Below are 21,629 nucleotides of genomic sequence, written 5' to 3'. Positions count from 1 at the left end.
CGCGGCTTTCCAGGCCCCTCGGCCGGTGCGGGGCGTCCCTCTGGCCGGTGGCCGCCCTCCCCCCGCGGCCAGTCCCTCCCTCCTGGGCTCCGCCCGGCCTCCCCCGTCCTTCCTTCCCCGCCTCTCACCGTCTTGGCGGCCTCCGCCCAGGTCCTGCCCTTCTTCCTACGGCCTTTTTCCCTCATGTCGGGGCTTAGACTGGCTGGGAGCTTCCCGTGTCCGGGGTCCGGTCGCCCGCCCTCTCACCGCTAGCTCGCTCGCTCGCTCGCCCGCCCGCCTGCGCGGCTTTCCCCGCTGTGCCGGGAAAGAGGGAAGAAAGGGGAAGTAGAGCCGAAGGAGAGCCCAGGCGGAGGGAGGAGGAGCAGCAGCGAGAGGGGCCGCGCGCCGGGGTCTAGGGGGCGGCCGGTCTTCTGGCTGCCGTTGCCACTGCTGCTGCTGCTGCTGCTACCGCCGCCGCCGCCGCTGCCATATTGGACACTTACTGTACAGACGGCCGCCGCGGTCATGTGACCACTCCCGCGCGGCCCGTCCCCTACTGTAAGGACCCCACGCGCACGCGCGGTTCCGGCGCCGTGGGGGGAGGCGGGGAAGGGGAGCTAGGGGGGCTACACGTTTAGAGCTCTAAAAGGCGGCAGCGACCTCACCCCTTTTCTGTCCCCGCCCCTCGCCGACCCCCCGACCTCTGCTCTGGAGCATGCGCCTGGCTGCGCGGCCTTATAGACAGCGGCGTCCTAGCCTACGTCGCACACGCAGAAACCGGAAATGTGTCTGCGGAAGTTAGTCAATCTGCAAATATTTTGGGGTAGCTGAGCGTGTGGCAGGAGCCGTGGCCAGTGTAAGAAAGCATGTCACAGCAATGGCTCCTGCCCGGGAAGAATGACCCAATCAGAGAACCGTAGATTTTCAATACACAGATGAGGAAACTGAGGCCCGGAAAGGTGAAATAGTTTGCCCAAGGTCACAGAGGTGACAGATTTGGACCTAGGAAACCTGGGTTCAAATTCTGACTGCCACTCCCTGTGTGACCAGAAGTAAGCCACTTGCTCTCTCCAAGCTTGTTTCCTTCTACGTAAAACGAGGGAGATAGACCACAAGAGTGCTAAGGTCCTTCCCTGCTTTAAATCTAAGACCCAGCCTGGTTTGTTGCTCAGTCGTATCACACTCTTTGTGACCTTGGGGACTGTACTGTCCGAGGAGTTTTCTAAACACGTTAAGTGACTTGCCCAGGGTTACACGGCTAGTGTATGTCAGGTCAGATTTACCCTCAGATCTTCCAGACTCAGGGCTCAACGCTGTATCCCCTGAGCCATCTAGCTGCCTCTGACCCTAAGTGGTGGTGGTGGGATTCAAATCCAAGACCTCTGATTTACAGTCAGAGCTTTCCAGCACACTTTCCAAAGCACCACTAGCCCAGGCTTGAAAAGATTCCTGTTCTAGATTTCGAATAGTGAACCAGATTTAATAAAACACTGTAATTCCACTTCTAGACCAGCTTCTAAATTGTTTGAGTTTGATACTTTAGGCCCAGTATAATTTCCTTGAAACTAAATTACAATCTAATGGTCTTACCTCATTCAATTCAACAAAAGCCAACTGTGTGCTAGTTACTGGTAATATAAAGATGAAAAAAATTTACATTTTTTGCTCACAGGAAATTTTATGCAGTTTATTGGGAAAAGAGACAAAAAAGCCATGTTAATTTATAATTTCATAGGTTGAGAGGTTATCAGAAATGTATGCCAGAAAAAAAGCTGACCTGTCACTTTAGGGAGAGCAAGGGTTAACAGTGTGGTACAATGCCAAGAACATTGGCTTTGAACTCAAAGGATCTAGATTAAAATTGTTCTTTGATCACTTACTACTTGTCATATGCAAGTAACTTGACCTCCATTGACCTCAGATTCCTCATCTGTAAAATGATGGAGTTGGACTAGAAGACCTCTAAGGTCCCTTCCATCAATAAATATATAATCTTATGTATTGGTGGTAACCACACAATGATTTAGAAAACAAACAAACCAGGAAGTAGCAAGTTGAGGCACTCCCTGCTGCATATTTACAGGAAAGCATGGGCAAGAGATATGCAGGATGAGCAACTATGGATGGGTTATTATTTGTAACAAAGTACCTACTATGTGACAAACAGTCCTAGATGTACAGTTACACAGTTAAAAATGAAACAATTTCTGCCCTCAAGGAGTTTATAGACCCTTGGAGAAAACAATATGTACGCAGACAACTAAATATAAATACAAAATAGATACAAAGTAATTTCTGTATAAAGAAAAGAGTAGTAAAAGAAATTAGGAGTACAGCATTAACTTTCCCACATGTGTGTTAGAACATTTTGTCGGTATTCACTATCAAAGGACTTGACTGATAACACCAATTTTCTGAAACAGAGCTGATGAGAACACATGAGTTTTGACTTGAAGGGTTGGGAGATCCCATTCTAACCTCTGTTCTCTCACATATATCCAAAGCAAAGTATCATAGAATTATATATTTAGAGCTCAAAAGGACTTTAAAAGTCATCTGGCTTTATCCCTTCACTTTGATGAGATCACCGAACCATCAGAGAATAAAAGTAAGCTCATAGTCATATAGTGGTTTGGCTCATAACAACCAGGTAGATAGTGCAATTACTTTGCCAGTTTTCCAGATCAGGAAACTAGGGCTTAGTAAGGTCTAGTGACCTGCCTAAGGATCACACAACTAACAAGTATCAAAGTTTGAACTTGAATTTGGCCCTTCTGACTCCAAAATCAGTGCTAATGCCACACCATTCTACCTGCAGATGATTTTGTGCATAGAAAAGGTCAAAAAGAAGGGCATGGATCATTTCTGAATAGAGAGATCACAGAAGATGTTATGGAGGAGTTGTGCCTAAGGCCTATAGTCTCATAGGAAGAAAAGGATTTCAAAACACAGAACTAGGGGAATTCCGTTCCAGGTGTGAGGCCTGTTCATATATTTGGGGACAAGTGATGGCAAAACAATATCAGAAAATGGTGACTAGTAAAGGTTAGTGGCAGTACAAAGTGCCTGCCCAAAGGAGAACAGTGTGAAATAAAACTGGGAAGGAAGGTTGCAGAGGGCTTAGGGCAGGGATAAAAGGATTTGGCAGGCATCTAGGTGGTGCATTAGATAGAGCACCTGACCTGGAGTTAGAAGGAGCTGAGTTCCAATGTTACCTCAGACACTTCCTAGCTGTGTGACACTGGGCAAGTCACTTAACCCTGTTTGCCTCAGTATCCTTATCTGTAAAATGAGCTGGAGAAGGAAATGGCAAACCACTCCAGTGACTTTGCCAAGAAAACCCCAAACTGGGTCTGGGAGAGTTGGACATGACTGAAACAACAATCAGGGGTTTGACTATCACACTGACAAGTTTACATTTTATTTGAAAAACAGCGGGGTGTAACTGAAAAGTTTGGAATATTAGAGTAACATAATTAGATTACAAGAAAATAATGTAATGCAAACAGCATGAAAGATGAAGTCTAGCAGGAATAGAGGCAAGAAGACCAGTTATCTACTCCACCGTCATGGTGACCTTGCTGACACAGCAGCTACTGCTGGGAGCTACAACTAGAGGAGCTTGTACTTCAACTCCTGCCACCTCTGCCTCTTTGGTGTCTCCTTCTGTGAGTACACCAAGCAGTAACCTGGACATGGATATCTACAAAGGTAACACAGTGAGATCAGAAGTCCAGAGGTCTGTGAGCATGATAGGGGTGGTATCCACTCGAACAGCTTATATGGTGTCTACCAGAGCATTTAATTGTGACTGTGGCAGGTGCAGGCAGGAGTGATTGACCATGGAAGCAGCTGAGCACGGAGTTCAGAGGATGCTGAGTTTTGGAGTAGAGTGACTGTACAGAACAGAGATGCAATGTAAATGCAATCCCATCACATCATTATGTTCTGATACAGTTTAAGTATCATTTTCTCAGTGGATTATCCAATAGTTATGTCAAATTACTGAATCCTGTTCTATTAATGCATGTCTGGGGGTTCTATATATTTAGCATTTCTTCTGTGTATCGGAATAAATTGCCCATGCCATACCTGATTCGTGTTATCGGTTAAGTATTATTTTTACTTCCCCTTTGAGGTGCCGCTAGACTTCATTGGCTATAATTGGCTATAACTTAAATCATCCCAGGACACACGGGTTGGGGATTTAACCAATTGAAAATGTGACAATGTGAAGCTTAATTCTCCACGTTAGAGTCAAGTTTCCCCCAGGACTGAATTGAGTTCAAACAATATGTCTAGACACAGGTCAGGGAAGGACAAGTGCCCTATCCCCTGTGGGTCCAGCCATTTAGTCTCTCAAGACTACATCGGTCTTGAAGGGGTAGCTAGGTGGCACAGTGAATAGAGCTCTGGCCTTGGAGTCAGGAGGACCTGAGTTCAAATCCAGCCTCAAACACTTAACACTTACTAGCTGTGTGACCCTAGGCAAGTCACCTAACCCTGATTGCCTAACTAAAAAGAAAAAAGATTACATTGGTCTTGAGAGAGAGATTAGAATCATGTTGTAAAAGACTTTAAATGCTATAGGAATTTTTATTTTACCCTAGAAACAATAAGGAGTCATTGAAACTTTTAGAATAGGGCAAAGACTTGATCAGAACTGTGCTTCAAACCTATTTGTTGTTCCTCATCACAACATTCCATCCCTACCTTTTTGCCTTTTCAAATGTTGTCCTTCATGCCTGGAATGCTGTCCCTCCTCACAATTGCCTCCTGAAATGTACCCTTGATCCCATTGCTTCCTATTTTCTCCAGCATATTATCCCTACTATCATCCCCTCCCCCTATCTCTTCATTAATCACTCCCTTTGTACTGGTTCCTTCCCTGCTGCCTGCATTGTTGTTCTTCCTTCATTCTAGAGGAGAACCAAGGGCATCACAAGGACTGGGGCCTGTTATTGGCCATTCAATGAAAGCAGAGTGATTTGGGTTTAAAGGCATAGTCAAGTAACTCCATTTCTATCACAATTGACTTTTTTAAAGCCTGTTTTTTCAGAGCCATGTTTCAAGAAATCATAAATGAAAACTGTGCAGGACAAAGAGCAAATTGTCCCAGCTTTAAAAAAATAATAATAATAATAAAATAAGTAAATAATTAGAAAACAAAAAAAAATCTAGCCCCCAACCCCAAGATATCTTACAAAATAAAAGTGACCAAAAATTATATTCCTTTGGACAGAGCACCCATATGTAAGGGCCCCAAGTCGAGAGTTCATGTGTGGTGAGAGAAGGAGGAAGAGGAAGGAGGAGGAGGAGGAGAAAAAGGAGAGGAAGAAGGAGAAGAAGGAGAAGGAGGAGGAGGAGGAGGAGGAGGAGAAGGAGAAGGAGAAGGAGGAGAAGGAGAAGGAGAAGGAGGAGAAGGAGAAGGAGAAGAAGAAGAAGAAGACGAAGAAGAAGACGATGACGACGACGATGACGACGACATAGTAGCATTTACCACTTTGAACCGGCAGGTTGGCAACCCAGAGTGCAGCTGTTACTACTCACAGATTGTTGTTTTTCATTCGTTCTCAAACATCACCAATGACATCATGAGGGTGATGTTGACTTGCTTGTGAATTGGATTTAAGTGAGGCAGAGCTGCACGAAGTCAGCAGTCTCAGTCTCTACTCCAGAGACATCAGAGTCCAGTGGCAAGACAAGAGTCAAGACGACTGGCAGTGGCCCAGTCTGTTGCTGGCAAACACACCCCTGTCTCCCCCATCCTTCCAAAATCATCCTATAATCTCCTACCCTTAGCAAAATTGCCTAAGAAAAACTACACTAGTTGACTCCACCTCCTCTCCTTTCATTGCCTTTAAATCCTCTGCAATCTAGCTTCCATCCTCATCATTCAAATGCAATTTCTATTTCCAAAGTTACCAGTGATCTCTTAATTGACAAATATAATGGATTTTTCTCAATCCTCATCCTTTTTGACCTTTCTGCAGCAAATAACAATTGACTATCCTCTCCTCCTGGATACTTTCTCCTCTCTATGTTTTCCTGACACTTCTTACTCAACTCTTTTCCTTCCTAACTTGCAGCTCTTTCTCAGTCTCCTTTGTTGGATCTTCATCCATGCCATGCCCACCCACTGTGGGTATTCCACAAGATTCTGAGTAGGTCCTCTTTTATCTCTATATTCTCTCACTTGGTGATGTCATCATCTCCCATAAGTTAAATTAAAATCTCTATGCAGATGACTCTCAGATCTTTATTTCCAACCCCAGGCTTTTTCTTGAGTTCTAGGTGTCTAATAAACACTTCATATTGGGTGTCTAGTAAGTATATACATTAGGGATCTGGTAGGCATCTCAGAGACAGCATGTCTAAAACAAAACTCTTTATTCCCACGGCCCACTCCTCTTCTAAACTGTTTTATTGCTGTAAAAGATACCATGATTCTTCTAGTCACTCAAGTCCTCAAACTTAGTGTTATCCTCAGCTCCTCATTCCCATTCATCCTATATCTCCAATGCATTGCCAGATCTTATAATTTCTGCCTTCACACCATCTCTCCAAATATCCCCTGCTCTCCATCCATATAATTACCATCCTACATCAGGCACTTATCATTTCTTACCTGGACTATCAAAATAGCCTCTTACTGAATCTCCCTGCCTTGAGTCTTTTACCACTCTAGTCCATCTTCCACTCAGTTGCCAAAGTGATTTTCCCAAAACATAGGAAGGAAGGAAACAAGCACTTATTAAGGGCCCACTATTTGCTAGGCCCTGTGCTAAGTTCTTTATAAATATTATCTCAATTGATTCACACAACAACCCTGGCAGGTAGGTGCTATTGTCATCCCCATTCTACAGTTAAGGAAACTATAACAAGCAGAGGTTAAGGGACTTGCCCAAGGCCACACAGCTAGTAAGTATCTGTTTGGATTTGAACTCAGGATCTCCTGACTCTGAGCCTAGCACTCTAACCACTGTACCACCTAGCTACTTGCATATGTCATCCACACGCCCCTATATACCACCAACCTTCAATAGACTCCAGTGGATCCCTGTTACCTCCAGGATCAAATATAAAGCTCTTTGTTTGACATTTAAAGCTAAACAGTCCCTTCCTACCTTTCCAATTTTCTACATTCTCCATAGATTCAAAGATCCAACTACATTGGCCTACTCTCAGTTTCTCACACACGACGCTCTGTCTCATCTCTGAGCCTTTAGCAGCTGACTCCTATGCCTGGAATTCTCTCCCTCCTTCCCATTGCCTCTTAGTTTTCCTGACTTCCTTCAGCACTCTGCTCAAATCTCACCTTCTTCAGGGTACTTTTCTCAGTGCTCCTAACTGCAAGTGCCTTCCTGAGACCACCTTCCATCCACTCTCTATATCTAGGATGTTATTTCTATGTTGCCTCTCCCATTAGAACATCAGCTCCCAGAGGGCAGGGACCATTTTTTTTTTTAACTATCTTTGTGTTCCGTGCTCTTAGTGCAGTGTGTGACATGTAGTAAACTTTTAATAAATACTTATTGCCTGCTACCTATCTGAAATGCCTACTTACCTTTAAGGTTTGAATCAAGAGCCAAATCCAACCAGAAGTCTTTCCTCCTCGTTTTGTTTTACTTTAGTGAGGCAATCGGGGTTAAGTGACTTGCCCCGAGTCACACAGCTAGTAAGCGTTAGGTATCTGAGGCTGAGTTTGAACTCAGGTCCTCCTGACTTCAGAGCCGATGCTCTATCCACTGCACCACCTAGCTGCCCCTTTTCTTCCTTGTTAGTACCCACTCCTCCGCCCTAAAATTGCTTTGTATTTGTTTTGAGTATATTTTGTATTCTCTTCACTGTGTAGATGTTGTCCCCACCCACCCCTATAAAATCCTATGAAGACAAGGACAGTTTTGTTTTGTTTTTTTTTGTATTCCAAATATCTAGCACAGTTTTTGGCACATAGCAGCCATTTACTTAATGCTTATTGAGTTTAAGTTAATACTAAGAGTTTACTACATGCTACATTACTACACTGTGCTAAGAGTAGAAGATACAAAGAAAGGCAAAAACATGGTCTCTGCCATCTAGGAGCTGACGTTCTAATGGGAGAGTTTAAGTTTGGTAGCTGTGTGAGGGATAGATTGAAGAGAGAAGTGATAGAAGAAAGGGAGATCAAATAGAAAACAATAGTCCAGACAAGAAGTGATCAGAGCCTGCTCTTGTGTGGTGGCCATGTGAGTAGAGAGAATGGGATGGATGCAAAAAATGTTTTGGAAGTAAAATCAGCAAGAATTAGAAACTTGGTTGGGGGTGGGGACAGGAATGAGGAAAGAGTCTTGAATGAATTCCAAGGTTGTAAACCTTGGTGACCAGAAGGATTGTGATATTCTCAATAAAAAAGGAAGTTAGGAAAAGGGGTGGTTTTAGGGGAAAAGATACTGAGTTCCATTTGGGACATATTGTATTTGAGATGCTGATAGAAAATCTAGGAGGAGATGTCCAGAAGGTAGCTAGTTTGGGACAAGCACTTGTAAGAGAGATGAAAGTAGGGGCAGCTAGGTGGTGCAGTAGGTAGAGGTTGTGGCCTTGGAGTCAGGAGGACCTGGGTTCAACTGCAGCCTCAGACACTTGAAACTTACAAGCTGTGTGACCCTGGGCAAGTAGCTTAACCCCATTGCCTCACAAAAAAAAAAAAAAAAAAGAAAAGAAAGTATATCAGTAGAGCACAAAGAAATGCAACAAGAAAAGGCACCCCTTGAATAGAGACTACCATGAATCCATTTTCTTGCTGCATTAAAAGTCCTTCCTTTCCACTCTCTTCTTTGCAGAGATGGAGTACTATAGGTGTGGAACACTGCATGTAATGGCAAATTTTTTCCATATGTTAGTTTTGACCAACTTTTTTTTCCTTTTTCCTTTTTGTTCTAAGGTATACAGAACTAAGGGAGAGCAAGAGGGATACATTCAGAAATGTACGTGACAAAAACAAAAGATGTCAAAACAATTTTTTTTAAGTTAGACAAAACATGTCCTGCCTTAATCCTTCTCCCTTTTTGTTTATACTTACATTATAAGTTGTAGAAGAAACCACCAGCACCACACTGTTGCTACCCAGTGCTTAAGTACATTGTCTGATGGTATCCTACATCTAGGTAGAAATGCTAATGCAATCCCAAGGCATTCCTTGTCTAAGTCATATACGCTGCGTTCCCCAATTATGGTAGCTGCCCTAAGTTTCAGGTCCCTCAGATCAATAGGGAGATGGTGACAAGGACATGTTCTAAGTGTATGCCCTATGCAGCAGTGGCTAATGTAGAAAGCAGGATAGTTGGAGAAGAAAGAAAATAGGGAAGGACTCAGGGACTGTCTATAACCAAAAAAAAAAAAAAACCAACTTCCCATTATTATTGTTATGTTTTTATCTGCAGTAGGGGCCTAGCCAAGGTCAGACCTTACGAGCTTGCACAGAGTGAGCCACTGATGCAATCTCCACATGGACTTTGGAGCATGAGCAGACATTCTGTAACTGGTTCTGGTCTGTTAACCGCTTGGTGAAGAGATAGACTTTTAATTGTCTGCTGAGTCAGAAATGGGGTTCACCAAAATTAAAAAAAAAACAACAATGTTAAAATTGTTTTTACATGTAATTGGGGAAAAATAAAATATTAAATTTTTTAAAATAAATGGAGTTTAGCTAAAGAGCACGAATTGGCCAAAGAAAACCCATTATTTTTTCCTATTGGCTCAAGTGAGGAGCCAAGAACTTCTACAAATGCCCCGTGGGATAGAAGCTTCAGACTTTTCTCTTTCTACCCAGGCCATCATTAAGTAGTCTGTGAGCATATGGCCCTGATGTTGCTTCTGTCTGTTGTATCTATTCTTTCCTGCTTTGAGGTGAAGGGATATTGGAGATGGCTTTGACTTTGTGAGCTTTTGAAGGTGGGTATACCAAGCACCAGAAGTTTGGGATCTGGAATCCATGCCAGCATTTACAGGAGGCCAAGCATTGGTAAGGTAGCAGCAGAGGCCTTAAAAAATGATCTGCTAGATGTAGCCCAATAGTAGCTGAAATTCTAATTCATTGACCTGGTATGTTGCATTTGGAAGTGAATCTGGTGAAACAAACAAACAAAAAAAAGCAGAAGTTGAGATCATACTACCAGATAAAGCAAAAACATTTACAATATAAACAGATAAACAAGGAAACTACATTATGCTGAAAAGAAATATAGACAGCAAACCAGTGTCAATATTAAACTTAATCTTATATGATCTAAATGCTTTAGCATCTAAATTCATATGGGAAAAATTAACTCAATTACAAGATAAAAACAATAATCCAATAGTACATTAGTATCTATTTTATTTTATTTTTATCTTTTTTAGGCAACTGAGGTTAAATGACTTGCCCAGGCTAGTAAGTGTCAAGTGTTTGGTCTGAGGCCGGATTTGAACTCAGGTCCTCCTGACTTCAGGGCTAGTGCTGTATCCACTGTGCCACCTAGCTGCCCCAAAGGTTATGATGACAAACTTTTTTTTTTAAAGCAATTGGGGTTAAGTGATTTGCCCAGGGTCACACAACTAGTAAGTGTCAAGTGTTTGGTCTGAGGTCAAATTTGAACTCAGGTCCTCCTGACTTCAGGGCTAGTGCTCTATCTACTGCACCACCTAGCTGCCCCTGTACTTTCTATAATATAAATATAGTCTTAATACCTAAAGTAGAAAGAGAGAAATTAGAGAAATAAAACTATGGACCAATATCCCTGCTGAATATTGATGCAAAAATTTTAAATAAGATATTAGCAAGTAGGTAACAAAAAATATGTTATGACTATACAGTAAGACCAAGTTTGGTTTATACCAGAAATATAGGGTTGGCTCAACATAAGGGAGGCTACAAATATAACAAGCCATGTAAAATAAGAAATGACAAAAGGGAAAGTTTCAAAGAAACCTAGGAAGATTAGTATGAATTAATGGTAAGTGAAGTGAGGCAAACCAGGGGAAAAATTTACACAGCAGCCACATTATAAAGAAAAGCAATTTTTAAAGTCTTAAGAACTCTGAACAATGTAATGACCAACCTTAACTTCAAAGAATGTGTCCCTCACCTCCTGATAGAAAGGTGAGGGACACAATATGCAGAATGAGGCACTTTTCAGACATGGCAAATGCATGGATTTCTTTTGCTTGACTATGCTTATTTGTTTCAAGGGCCATTTTTTTCTTATTTCATTTAGGTGAAAGAGGAAAGGAGCTAAAATAAATAAGTATTTAAATGTAAAAAAAAAAAAAACTAGGGAACTCTGATCGCTGGCCCCTCCCCCCCCAAAAAACTTTTGTGATTATTAGGCAAATGTCCATTGCCTGGTTATTTGGTAAATGTACTGGTTGATCATCATAAGTTAGAGTGAAGTTTTTCACTAAAGAGAACTACACATGAACCAGGAAAGTAGACTAAAGAAAAGGTCTCAGAGCCTGGTGGAAAGAAGAAAAGGCTTTAACTTTCTATACTGCCATCCGCTGCCTGACAGAGATGATTAGCAAAAGAGAAGTGATACATCTCTGCACTGGCTTCCCGGGAAGTGAAAACCTCTCAGAGCTCGGCCAAGGAAGCAGAGTTGTAGAAACTTCTGCAAATTCCAGACTGAGGGTCTCTGCCCTTTCTGAAAGAGCTCTGTGGAACCACCTGCCCAACACTAAAAACATGTCCTTCATTGAACTTTGTGAGGACAGTCCCCAAAGAAGAGAAAGAACACTGAGATCTGTAGTTCTAGAACTGTTTACTTGGCCACAGGTTTTCTCCATAGTGCCTCACTACTATGGTATTTTAAGTTTGTGTTATCCACATTGTTACTCCTAGGGACTCAACTTATTATAGTAGGTGCAAGTTGGAGGCCTCAGTGAGAGGGAGGGAGGCTACTGCATAAACAATTCAATGGAGAACCTTTCAATCTTTTTACACTTTGTGAGCAGTGTGGCATTCACACTATCCATCTGTTGTTCATCTCTCTTGCCCTATGACTGGCCCACCTTTTCTGATCATATATTTATATATATTTTTTTCTAATGTCACTTTGTAGGACATGCAATCATAGACATAGGGCTGAAAGGGTCTTCACAGGCCGTCTTGTCTAACTCTAATTTTACAAATGAGGACTTTATATCCCCAGTGCTTAGCTCGGAGCTTGGCACATAGTATGCACTTAATAAATGTTTATTGATTGATTTTATAACTTTTGGGGTAATGCTTGTTCTTCGGAATTCTGGGACATTCATTTTCAATTGTTTTGTGATGAATGTTCTTTCCTTTTAAATAGTTATAGTCAGTCATTAATTATATTGTTTTCTTGGCTTTGCTTACTTCATTCTGCTTCAGTTCATGTATGTCTTACCAGGCTTCTCTGTATTCATCATATTTGTCATTTCTAATGGCACAGCAATATTCCATTCATGTACCACAGTTTAGTCATTTCCAAATTGATGGGCACTTGCTTTGTTCTTGGCTACCACAAAAGGGCTGCTGTAAATATTTTGGTGTAGTCAGTATTCATATGCCTATTTTCTCATCTTTATTAAATATTTATACGAATGCTTTACACACATATTGAAGTTATTCTTTATGGCAATATGAGAATGAAATAGGATGGCTTTCACAAATTTGATTTTGCATAGCAGACCAAATGTTAACAGGCACATAACTGACTGAAAAGTATATAAAAAACAAAAGATACCACTGTATATAGGTTACTGATACAAACGTGCATTTGATGCAATAGAGCAAAATACAGCTTCTCATGTGTATATTAAGATCATATAAGACTCCTTGCTAAGTGGAACCACACAGTTAACTCACTTCAAAGACCCTTTGATTATTTACATCAAGTGAGCCATAATAAAACAGGAAGACTTACGCTTGCCAGAGATGCTCACCAGTACCATGGAAGATGTCACTGCTATGTCCAAATGGTAGAGAGAATCCCTATAGGTGGTGATGTTTTCCAGATATTCCTCTTTGAGGATGACATTACTTTGATTCCAATAAGCCCCAGATCATCATAGGAGCTTTTCAATGACATCCATTAATACGCAAAAGAGATTTCTCTAATAATTCATATAAAAAAGTCAACAGATGAAAAATGTTTGTTTTCTTGAGTAGTGATATCATTTTTATTTTCATTTTGGTATTTTCAACTTCCTGCACTGTCTTGTAATATGATCCCTGAATGCTTTCAGTCTGTGTAAGCTCCAGTAAAGCTTTTCTCTTCTCAGAGTAATTTCTACTTTCTCATATAGCACACCAGAAACTGAATTTTGAAAATCTAAATGTGATGGTTTAATTGTTACTGATGTTGAAAAGAAATCACTATGGAAATGTTTTCACTTCTGTCCCATTTTCTCTCTTTTTGTTGTTCTTCTGCCAGTTTCATCTATGGATGCTGTTTGGATGATGTGTCTCAGTTGTGTCTCATGCCAAGCTTTTTGTAGCTTGTTTTCACTTTCACTGTTCTTTGCTGTCTTAAGACCTAATAACATTCATAATCTTCCATCCCCCTCCTCTATAGTGTTTTGTTTTGTTTTTAGTGAGGCAGTTGGGGTTAAGTGTCTTGTCTGGAGTCACACAGCTAGTGAGTGTTATATGTCTGAGGCCGGATTTGAACTCAGGTCCTCCTGACTCCGGGTTGGTGCTCTATCCCCTGAGCCACCTAGCTGCCCCCTCTATAGTGTTTTACGGATGAATTTGCATTCTCAACTGCTGCTAACTTTGACTTCAATGTCTCTTTCTTTGGTAAAAAGATTGAGTGTTTGCTGTCTAACGTAGTCTTGGGGTTCTTTCAGCTCTTCATTGTAATACCTGCTTTACATTGGCTAAACATTTGTAGGAAACAGTGATAATCAAGGTCAATATCTTTATCTCTTTCCATTATAAATTTTTCAGTATCAACAATTTGTTTGACTAGGTCATGTTGAAGTTGTTGCCACCACATGCAATGTCATCAGCTCTAGAGCCATCCATATCTGCTCATCCTGAGCAACTAACATTCACATTTTCTCCAAAATTCACCACAAGGAGTTCACACAATGTACTGGAGGTCTTCATAGCTTTTTTCTGATATTTTGAGTATGGTGGTCCACCTTTCATCCCTTGTTCTCACACATAATCTGTCTACTTCTTCCTGTCATTCCATTTCATGATGACATTCTTCAGAGGTGTTTGTTAGTTACTTGTTACAACCTACAAACGTGTACTACACACCTCTCCGTTGCACTCTGAGTGCTATTAATTTTTAGTTCTTTGTAAGCAGTGATGTTCCATATTTTACTGCCATATAGCAATACTACTAAAATGTTAGTATTAAAAAGACAGACCTTTGCTTCATGGGCAGGTCTGAATCAACAAAAAACCTTTGCAATTTCCATAAGACAGACCAGTCCTTTTCAATCTTCCTTTTCAACTCAGTCCTGGCTTACTTTCCATCTGTACTGTCTGTCCCAGATAACCAGACAGCTGGACAAGATCCATAGGGTAAAGCCTATGCATTCATTCTGAAATCAGGGCAGCATACATTCTCCATCCTCTTGGTCTTGCTGTTGTACATGAATAGGTCTGACTAATTTAAGTAATTACAGATCTCTTCTAGGAGATTCTACAATGTTCTGGGCTTGATACAATCTGTACAATGTCATCCACAAACAGGAACATCTGGGAAAACATCACTATCCACAAGGAAATCCTCCTCAACCTGAACTCATGCTGGATCTCCTCCATCACAGTGGCAGATAGCTTTGGCAAACATACATTTCCCTTTTTTATGCCTTATCAGGTGTTTGAAAAAATGGGGTCAGACACATGGTCAGACTACCTGAGATGTCATTTCTCCATGTGGAGGACATTAAGGAACTGCTTCCAGGAGAATCATGATGACATGTAACGGTAGTGCCTTGAAAAGGCTAGAACACACATGGACATTCTGTAACTAGGTACAGTTGCTACCATGTGATAAAGAGGAGGCTCTTTGATTAGGTACAGAATCATTCAAAAAGGCCTGTCAGCTTCACCCTCCTCTATAAAGAGGACAACGAAGTGCTCTAGCCGAGCTTAGTTAACTAGCAGTGAAGGGAGTGAGTTCAAAAGGTCCAGAGAATTCCTGGCATCTTGTCATTCCAGAGCTTGGGTTTATAGTCAAAACAGAATTGATACTCCAAAGTATGATAAGAGTGGAAACTCCTTTGGTATTCTATCATTCTAGAGTCCAAGTTTTGCAAATCCGCCCCTGTAACATTGAAGCTCTAAGGAACAACCAAAGACTTTTGGGAGTGATTTTCAGGAATCTAGCCCAGCAGTGGCTGAGATACAGGCTCATTTACATTGGTTAAATTTCTGGATGAAATTATTACAGTTGATGTTGATGTAATTTCTGTCGTCCATTTTCCATTTTGATTTTCAATAACTTTAAACAATTCAGGACTAGATTTTTTTTAGTTGTATACCATATCTCTTCTTCATCTTCATCATCATCTCTCCCTCCTTCCCCTTTTCCTCCTCCTCTTCCTTCTCTTCCTTTTTCTCTTCTTCCACCTGCTCCTTCTCCTCTTTCTCCTTCTCCTCCTGATATTAAAATTGATTGTTTCACTTGGCACATACAGCTAACTCAAGGATAACACTCCCATCAGTAACAAATCTTCTCTTGTCTTTTAAAATGGAGTAAATTTCACCATTTTATAGTATTATTTGGTCCTTTCTGTATCTACTTCAGCTGAAGCACATAATACATTCTGCTCCAGCTCCTTATTTTAACTCCGTATGTATTATTCTGTTTTATGTATGTTTCCTGAAAGTAACCTGTTGTCGGATTCTGGTTTCTAATCCATTTCTAATCCATTCTACTATTCTCTCCATTTAGGGGGTGAGTTCTTCCCATTTATATTCACAGTTATGATTGTGGTATATTTCTTTCCATACTGTTTTCTTATACTTATCCTCTTTTTTCACCTTGCACCCTTCCTGTCTTGCTTCTGACCATTCCCTCCCTTAATCTACTCTCCTTCTTATTCTACCCCAACCCCTTTCTCTTAACTGCTTTCCTTACTATTTTCTTGTTGGGTAAGATGGATTTCTCCACCCAACTATGTATGTATATTCTTCCTTCTTTGAACCAGTTCAGATGAAAGTGAGGTTCAAGTGGTGCCCACTCCTCACCATTGCCCGCTCCATTGTATAAACTCTTCCTTGTGTGCCCCATTTGTGTGAGGTAATTTTCACCATTCTTCCTCACCTTTTCCCCCCTCTCCCAGTTCATCTTTCTTCCCTACTCTGTTATTCTTCTTTTGTCATCATCCCAACATAATAGAATCACACCCAGGTCTTCTGTCTAATTAAATTCTCTCCAAGAGCCCTAGTAATGGTAAAGTTCTGAGGGATAATATGTATCCTCTTCCCATATAAGAATGTAAGCAGGATAACCTTGTTTGGTCCCTTATGATTTCTCCTTCATGTTTACCTTTTTTATGCTTCTTTTGAGTCTTGTGTTTAAATGGCAGATTTTTTATTCAGCTCTGATATTTTCATCAGGAATGTTTAAAAGTCTTTTATTTCTTTAAATATCCATTTTTTTTTCACCTATAGGATTATACTAAGTTTTGCTGGATAGTTTATTCTTGGATGTAATCTTAGATCCTTTGCTTTGTCACATATCATATTCCAAGCCCTCTACTAATCTTATGTGATCCTGAGTATGGCTCCTCAGTACTTGAATAATTTCTTCCTGGCTGCTTGCAGCACTTTTTCCTGGACCTGAGAGTTCTGGATTTTGACTATAATTTTGCTAGGAGTTTTCATTTTGGGGTTTCTTTGAGGAAGTGACTAGTGAATTCTTTTAATTTCTACTTTGCCTTCTGATTCTAAGATATCTGGGCTGTTTCCTTTATAATTTATTAAAATAGACAGGGATATATTGGGAAAATAAAGTGATATAAATCAAAAGATATCTTACTTAATGTTAAATTGGATTAAACCAAATGTGAAAAGTTCTTGGTTATTAAAGATTGAATTGTTTATTGCAGAATTGAGTATATTATGTTTTCTAAATCTATTATGCTTTCCCAATTCATCATGAAATTAGAAGTCTAGGTTTTGCTTACATGATTAGTGAGCAACCTGATTCTATCAACTTTAGTTAAGTGTAGTGTAGTAAGTAAGAAAGTTCTAACCTTTATCTTTCATCTCTAAACTATACATAACATTTTTTTCTTTAAAAAACAGCTTTAGTGGTATCATTTGTTTTCACATAACCTTTATTTCTGACTATATCCCTCTTCCCTTCCCTACACATTGAGACATCCCATGCAACAAAGAATAAAAAAAGAAAGAAAAAGCAGTTTTTTGTTTAATAGCATGTACAATATCCCATACCCATAGTCCCCCATATCTAAAAAAGAGAAGAAAGCATTATTTTCCCAACTGTGCTCCAGAGCCAAGATTCTTGGTCATTATGATTAACAGTGTCTTGCATTGGCTCACATGGAACAACCAGCACACCCAGCTCATGCTAAAAACCTTCAGTTTTATTTTTTTTTTCCTTTCCATTTAATGTGTTTATCATGTATGTTGTTTTTCTGGTTCAGCTTACTTCACTCTACATCCATACATGTAAACCCTCTCAGATTTCTCTGAATTCTTCATATTCATTTCTTCTTATAGCACAGTAATATACATCATATGTTTAAATAGTTCCCCAGTTGATTGACGTATGTTTTGTTTCCAGATCTCTGCTCCATAAAAAGATTTGCTATGAACATTTTGGTATATATGAGACCTTTATTTCTGTCTGTGATCTCCGTGGTATATGATAGTTCCACAAAGTATTTTTAATATTCAGTAAACTTAGAGTTCAAGATACCTTGATATTTTTAAATGACTATTAGAAATAAAAAAGGAAGAAAAATAGGATTACTCTGAGTGTCGGGACCCTGAGCTGCTAGGTGAATTGATAACAGCAGTGTTATGGGGTTAGAAAAACTGGTAAGCATTATGTATATGGATAGGAGGCATCAATAGTCAAATAAGCAGAGGAGCCCTGGGAGTTGCAGCACCTCCAAGACAGTGCTTCCACCCCAGCCCTCACAGCCATCATCTAAGGAGGTGGGTACTGTGGAGAAGGGACCAGTTATCCTTGTCAATCAACTGCCACCCACAGGGCAGGCAAACAAGCCTAGCTAAAGCAGCAAGGCACCCTGGGGGAGAGACAGGAGGCAACATGTGCCAGGCAAGTCAAACCACCCCTACCACCTGACCACCAACTTTCCTCAGACCCTGCTGGAAACAGTCCAGGACCTAAACTCAAGAGTCATTGGAAAAGGAAGTCTTCCATCCAAGTGCTCACAACCGTCATTCTGGGGAGCAATTCCTGACATGATGCAGCCTGGCAAATGCTTCTGCAGGTGCTTCAGCCACATCTATTAAAGACCCAGGAAAGAAAGTTCTTGTTATCAAAGTCTTTGGCACTGCCAGAAACAGATATGATTTGATCAGTACAATTGACATTACAGAAGAAGCACTACCATCTGCTTTGCTGCTGCACCCTGAGGATCATGGGACCTTGCCATCTGACTTGCAGCTGAAACTTTCCATATGTGTTTTCCTCCCCCATTAGAAAGCTTGAGAGAAGCTGTTTTGCTTTTTCATTTGAAATCCCTAGGCCTTAGCAGAGTGCTTTGCATACAGTAAGTGTTTAATAAATACCTCATTCATTCATTATTCATTTGTGGTTGAGCTGGTTGGGCTGCCTTCCCACTGGAATGGTGGATCCTGTGTTGTTCATTCTCCTGAGGGTCAGGACTAGGCCCACAGGTAAACTGCCCTTAAGAGTTAGACCTCTAGGTGAGGAAAAGGGATAGGGAGACATTTGCTTTTCTTTCCTTCCTAGAATGACTTCTGCTATCTATATGACTACTGTTGTATCCCGGTGAAAGGGAATAGGAAATCCCAGGGAAGTCTTCTGCTCTTGGATTGCCACTGTCCTAAGTATAGTGCATTCTCTCAAGCTAGTCTCCCAACCTGACACTGGCAGGTTGCATCCAAAGAACGTGACTACTACATCTCCCCACAAGGTTTTGTAAGTGTAGCCCTAAAGAGTTGGGGGGGGGTGTCTCTCTAAATGTTCATGAACTGGTGTTTTCATGTCATGATTAACAGTTGATATAAATCAGTGAGCCAGACTTAATTAGATTTTAAAGCACACGTGGTAAAGGGATCCCTCACAATCCTTGGAGGTTCTTTTGATAGAAATGTCAAGATGTCCCCTTAGGTATGGTGGAACTTTTCTACTGGGCTCCTTATGGAACCTATCTCTACTTTTTTTTATTCATGATGCCCTTCAGCCGTAACTGTCCTGTCATGCTAGTAGGGTATTAATGAAAAAATTCAAAGTCTCAAGACCTTTCAAAGTTCATGAAGCTCCTCTGGCCAAGGTGGGGTGAGGAGACCAAGACTGAGGACTAGATTCAAGGCTCTGTCAGTCAATAAACATTTATTAAGTGCCTATTATGTGCCAGGCACAGTGCCAAGTGGTAAAGATGCAAATATGAAAAAAGGACAGTTCCTGCCCTCAAGGAGCTTTCAGTCTGGGGGGGCGGGGGAGAGACAATACACAAAGGGAAGCTTAAAAGCTGGCTTGGGGAGGAGGAAGGGAAGGGGGAAGTATTGGCCTTGGGAGCAAGGTGCAGAAGGCAGAGAAGTCCCAAAGTAGTGTAGCCAAATGAGAAATGAGGAGATCTTCTGAGCTGAGCTCTCTCCTTACATGGAAGTTTCAGAGTTCAAGGCTCCATCCCTCCAATCAGAATGACCGTTGAAGTAGAGGACCGAGGCTGATGGGATCTCACAGGATGATGTACAGGCTACTTGGGGCTTTGTGGAAAGTCCAACAAGTCCCAAAGTAGTGCAGCCAAGTGAAAAATGAAATGTTCTGAACTGAGCTCTCCCCTTCCTCTTCTGCTCTTCCCCTCCCCCCTCCCCAAATGATTCTTTCTCAAGGGTTCACTGGAACACTCTCCCTTCTCACCTACTAGGCATTCAACTCTGCTATTCCATTTATCTCAGTGGTCTTATATAGGCTTAGAGGATGTGACCAATTTTGTTGTTGTTCAGTTGTGTCTAATTCTTTGTGACCCCATGGACCATAACGTGCCAGGCCTTTATATCCTCCACTACCTTCCAAAGTCTCTCCAAATTCATGTTCATTGCTTCCATGACATTATCTATCCATCTCATCCTCAGTCCCTTTCCTTCTACCTTTAATCTTTCCCAACATCAGGGTCTTTTCCAATGAGTCCCAACTTCTCATATGTGGCCAAAGTATTTAAACTTCAACTCCAGTATTTGATCTTACAGTGAATAGTCTGAATTAATTTCTTTAAGTATTGACTGATGTAATATCTTTGCTGTCCAAGGGACTCTCAAAAGTCTTCTCCAGCACCATAATTCAAAAGTGTTGATTCTGCAGCACCCAGGTTTCCTTATAGTCCAACTTTCATAGCCATGCATTGCTAATGGAAAAACCATAGCTTTAACTATACCCACCTTGGTCAGTAAGGTGATATCTCTGCTTTTTAGTAAGCTGTCCAGATTTGTCCTTCCAAGAAGCAAACATTTTTTAAATTTCATGCCTGCAGTTGCTGTCTGCAATGATCTTTGAGCCCAGGAATATAAAATCCGAGGCTGCTTCTGTTTCTTCTCCCTCTATTTGCCAGGAAGTGGCAGGGCCAGTTGCCAAGATCTTAGTTTTTTTGCTGCTAAGCTTCAAGCTGACTTTTACACTATTCCTCTAGGAACATCCAACAACATCCTCCCCATCCCTCAGGTTTGCAACTAATGAGTTATCTTAGACTCCTCACTATCTCTCTCCTACTCCCAATATTCAGTCTGTTGCCAAGGCCTGTCAATTTCACCTCTGCTACATCTCTCATATATGTCTCCTTATCTCCTCTGACACTGCCACTGCTCTAGTGCAGGCCCTCATTGCCTCACATCTGGACTCATGCAGTAGACTGCTGGAGGGTCTATCTGCCTCAAGTCTCTCTCCATCCCAAACCATCCTTCATTCAGTCACCAAAGTGAATTTCTTTTTTTTTTTTTTACCATAGTCTAGGGTAAGAATTATTTATTTAAGCCATCCCAATCACAAGCAAAATGATAAAAGGTCAGCATATTTGTCACTATGATGCAAGTGAACTTAAGGTCCCATATAATTTTCTGTTCCACATAGAAAGAAAAGGATGGTCCAACTGCTGCTGTGGTCCCCCAGTGCTTGATTAGTATGGTCCAAGTTTTCTTTATTCTTCCTCATACCCGGGTTGGGAGAGGATTGATGTGATGGTTATGAAATAGGGTATGGTTTCCATTTCCCCATGGGAAGGGCTTGGTTTGGATGCGGAGATGGGGGTAGAGGACGAATTTGGGCCATTCGTGGTGCTCCTGCGACTTCAGGTAGGCATTCAGCATGCTGACCGCCACCCCGGGGAGCACGACGAAGTAGGTCAGTGTCCTCCACAAGCGGCCCGAGCCCTCCTCGCTGTGGGTGCCACTGGAGAGTGACCGCCTCCAGGGTGCGGGCCTGGCCCAGCAGCGCCAGCAGCCCACCCCTCGCCATTACAGACAT

The 21,629-nt window shown here is 41.4% G+C and overlaps 1 protein-coding gene and 1 pseudogene across 2 annotated transcripts in view; both read right to left on the bottom strand.

The window, feature by feature from the left end:
* The window catches only part of ASXL2 (ASXL transcriptional regulator 2), a 167,064-nt gene extending 166,780 nt beyond the window's left edge, over window positions 1-284 (bottom strand). For both annotated transcript variants that reach the window (XM_027850306.1, XM_027850307.1), the window contains exon 1: window positions 129-284. In XM_027850306.1, coding sequence (XP_027706107.1) covers window positions 129-185 — 57 coding nt within the window. In that variant the 5' untranslated portion in view covers window positions 186-284. The remainder of the gene's footprint in view (window positions 1-128) is intronic.
* Window positions 285-3,535: 3,251 nt separating this feature from the next.
* LOC114034646 lies at window positions 3,536-21,629 on the bottom strand (annotated as a pseudogene).

Source organism: Vombatus ursinus, unplaced genomic scaffold (genome assembly GCF_900497805.2).
Source record: "Vombatus ursinus unplaced genomic scaffold, bare-nosed wombat genome assembly UNPS02009062.1, whole genome shotgun sequence".
NCBI lineage: Eukaryota > Metazoa > Chordata > Mammalia > Diprotodontia > Vombatidae > Vombatus > Vombatus ursinus.
The sequence above is the reverse complement of the archived record's forward strand: the minus strand, read 5'-3'. Positions and strand labels throughout refer to the sequence as shown.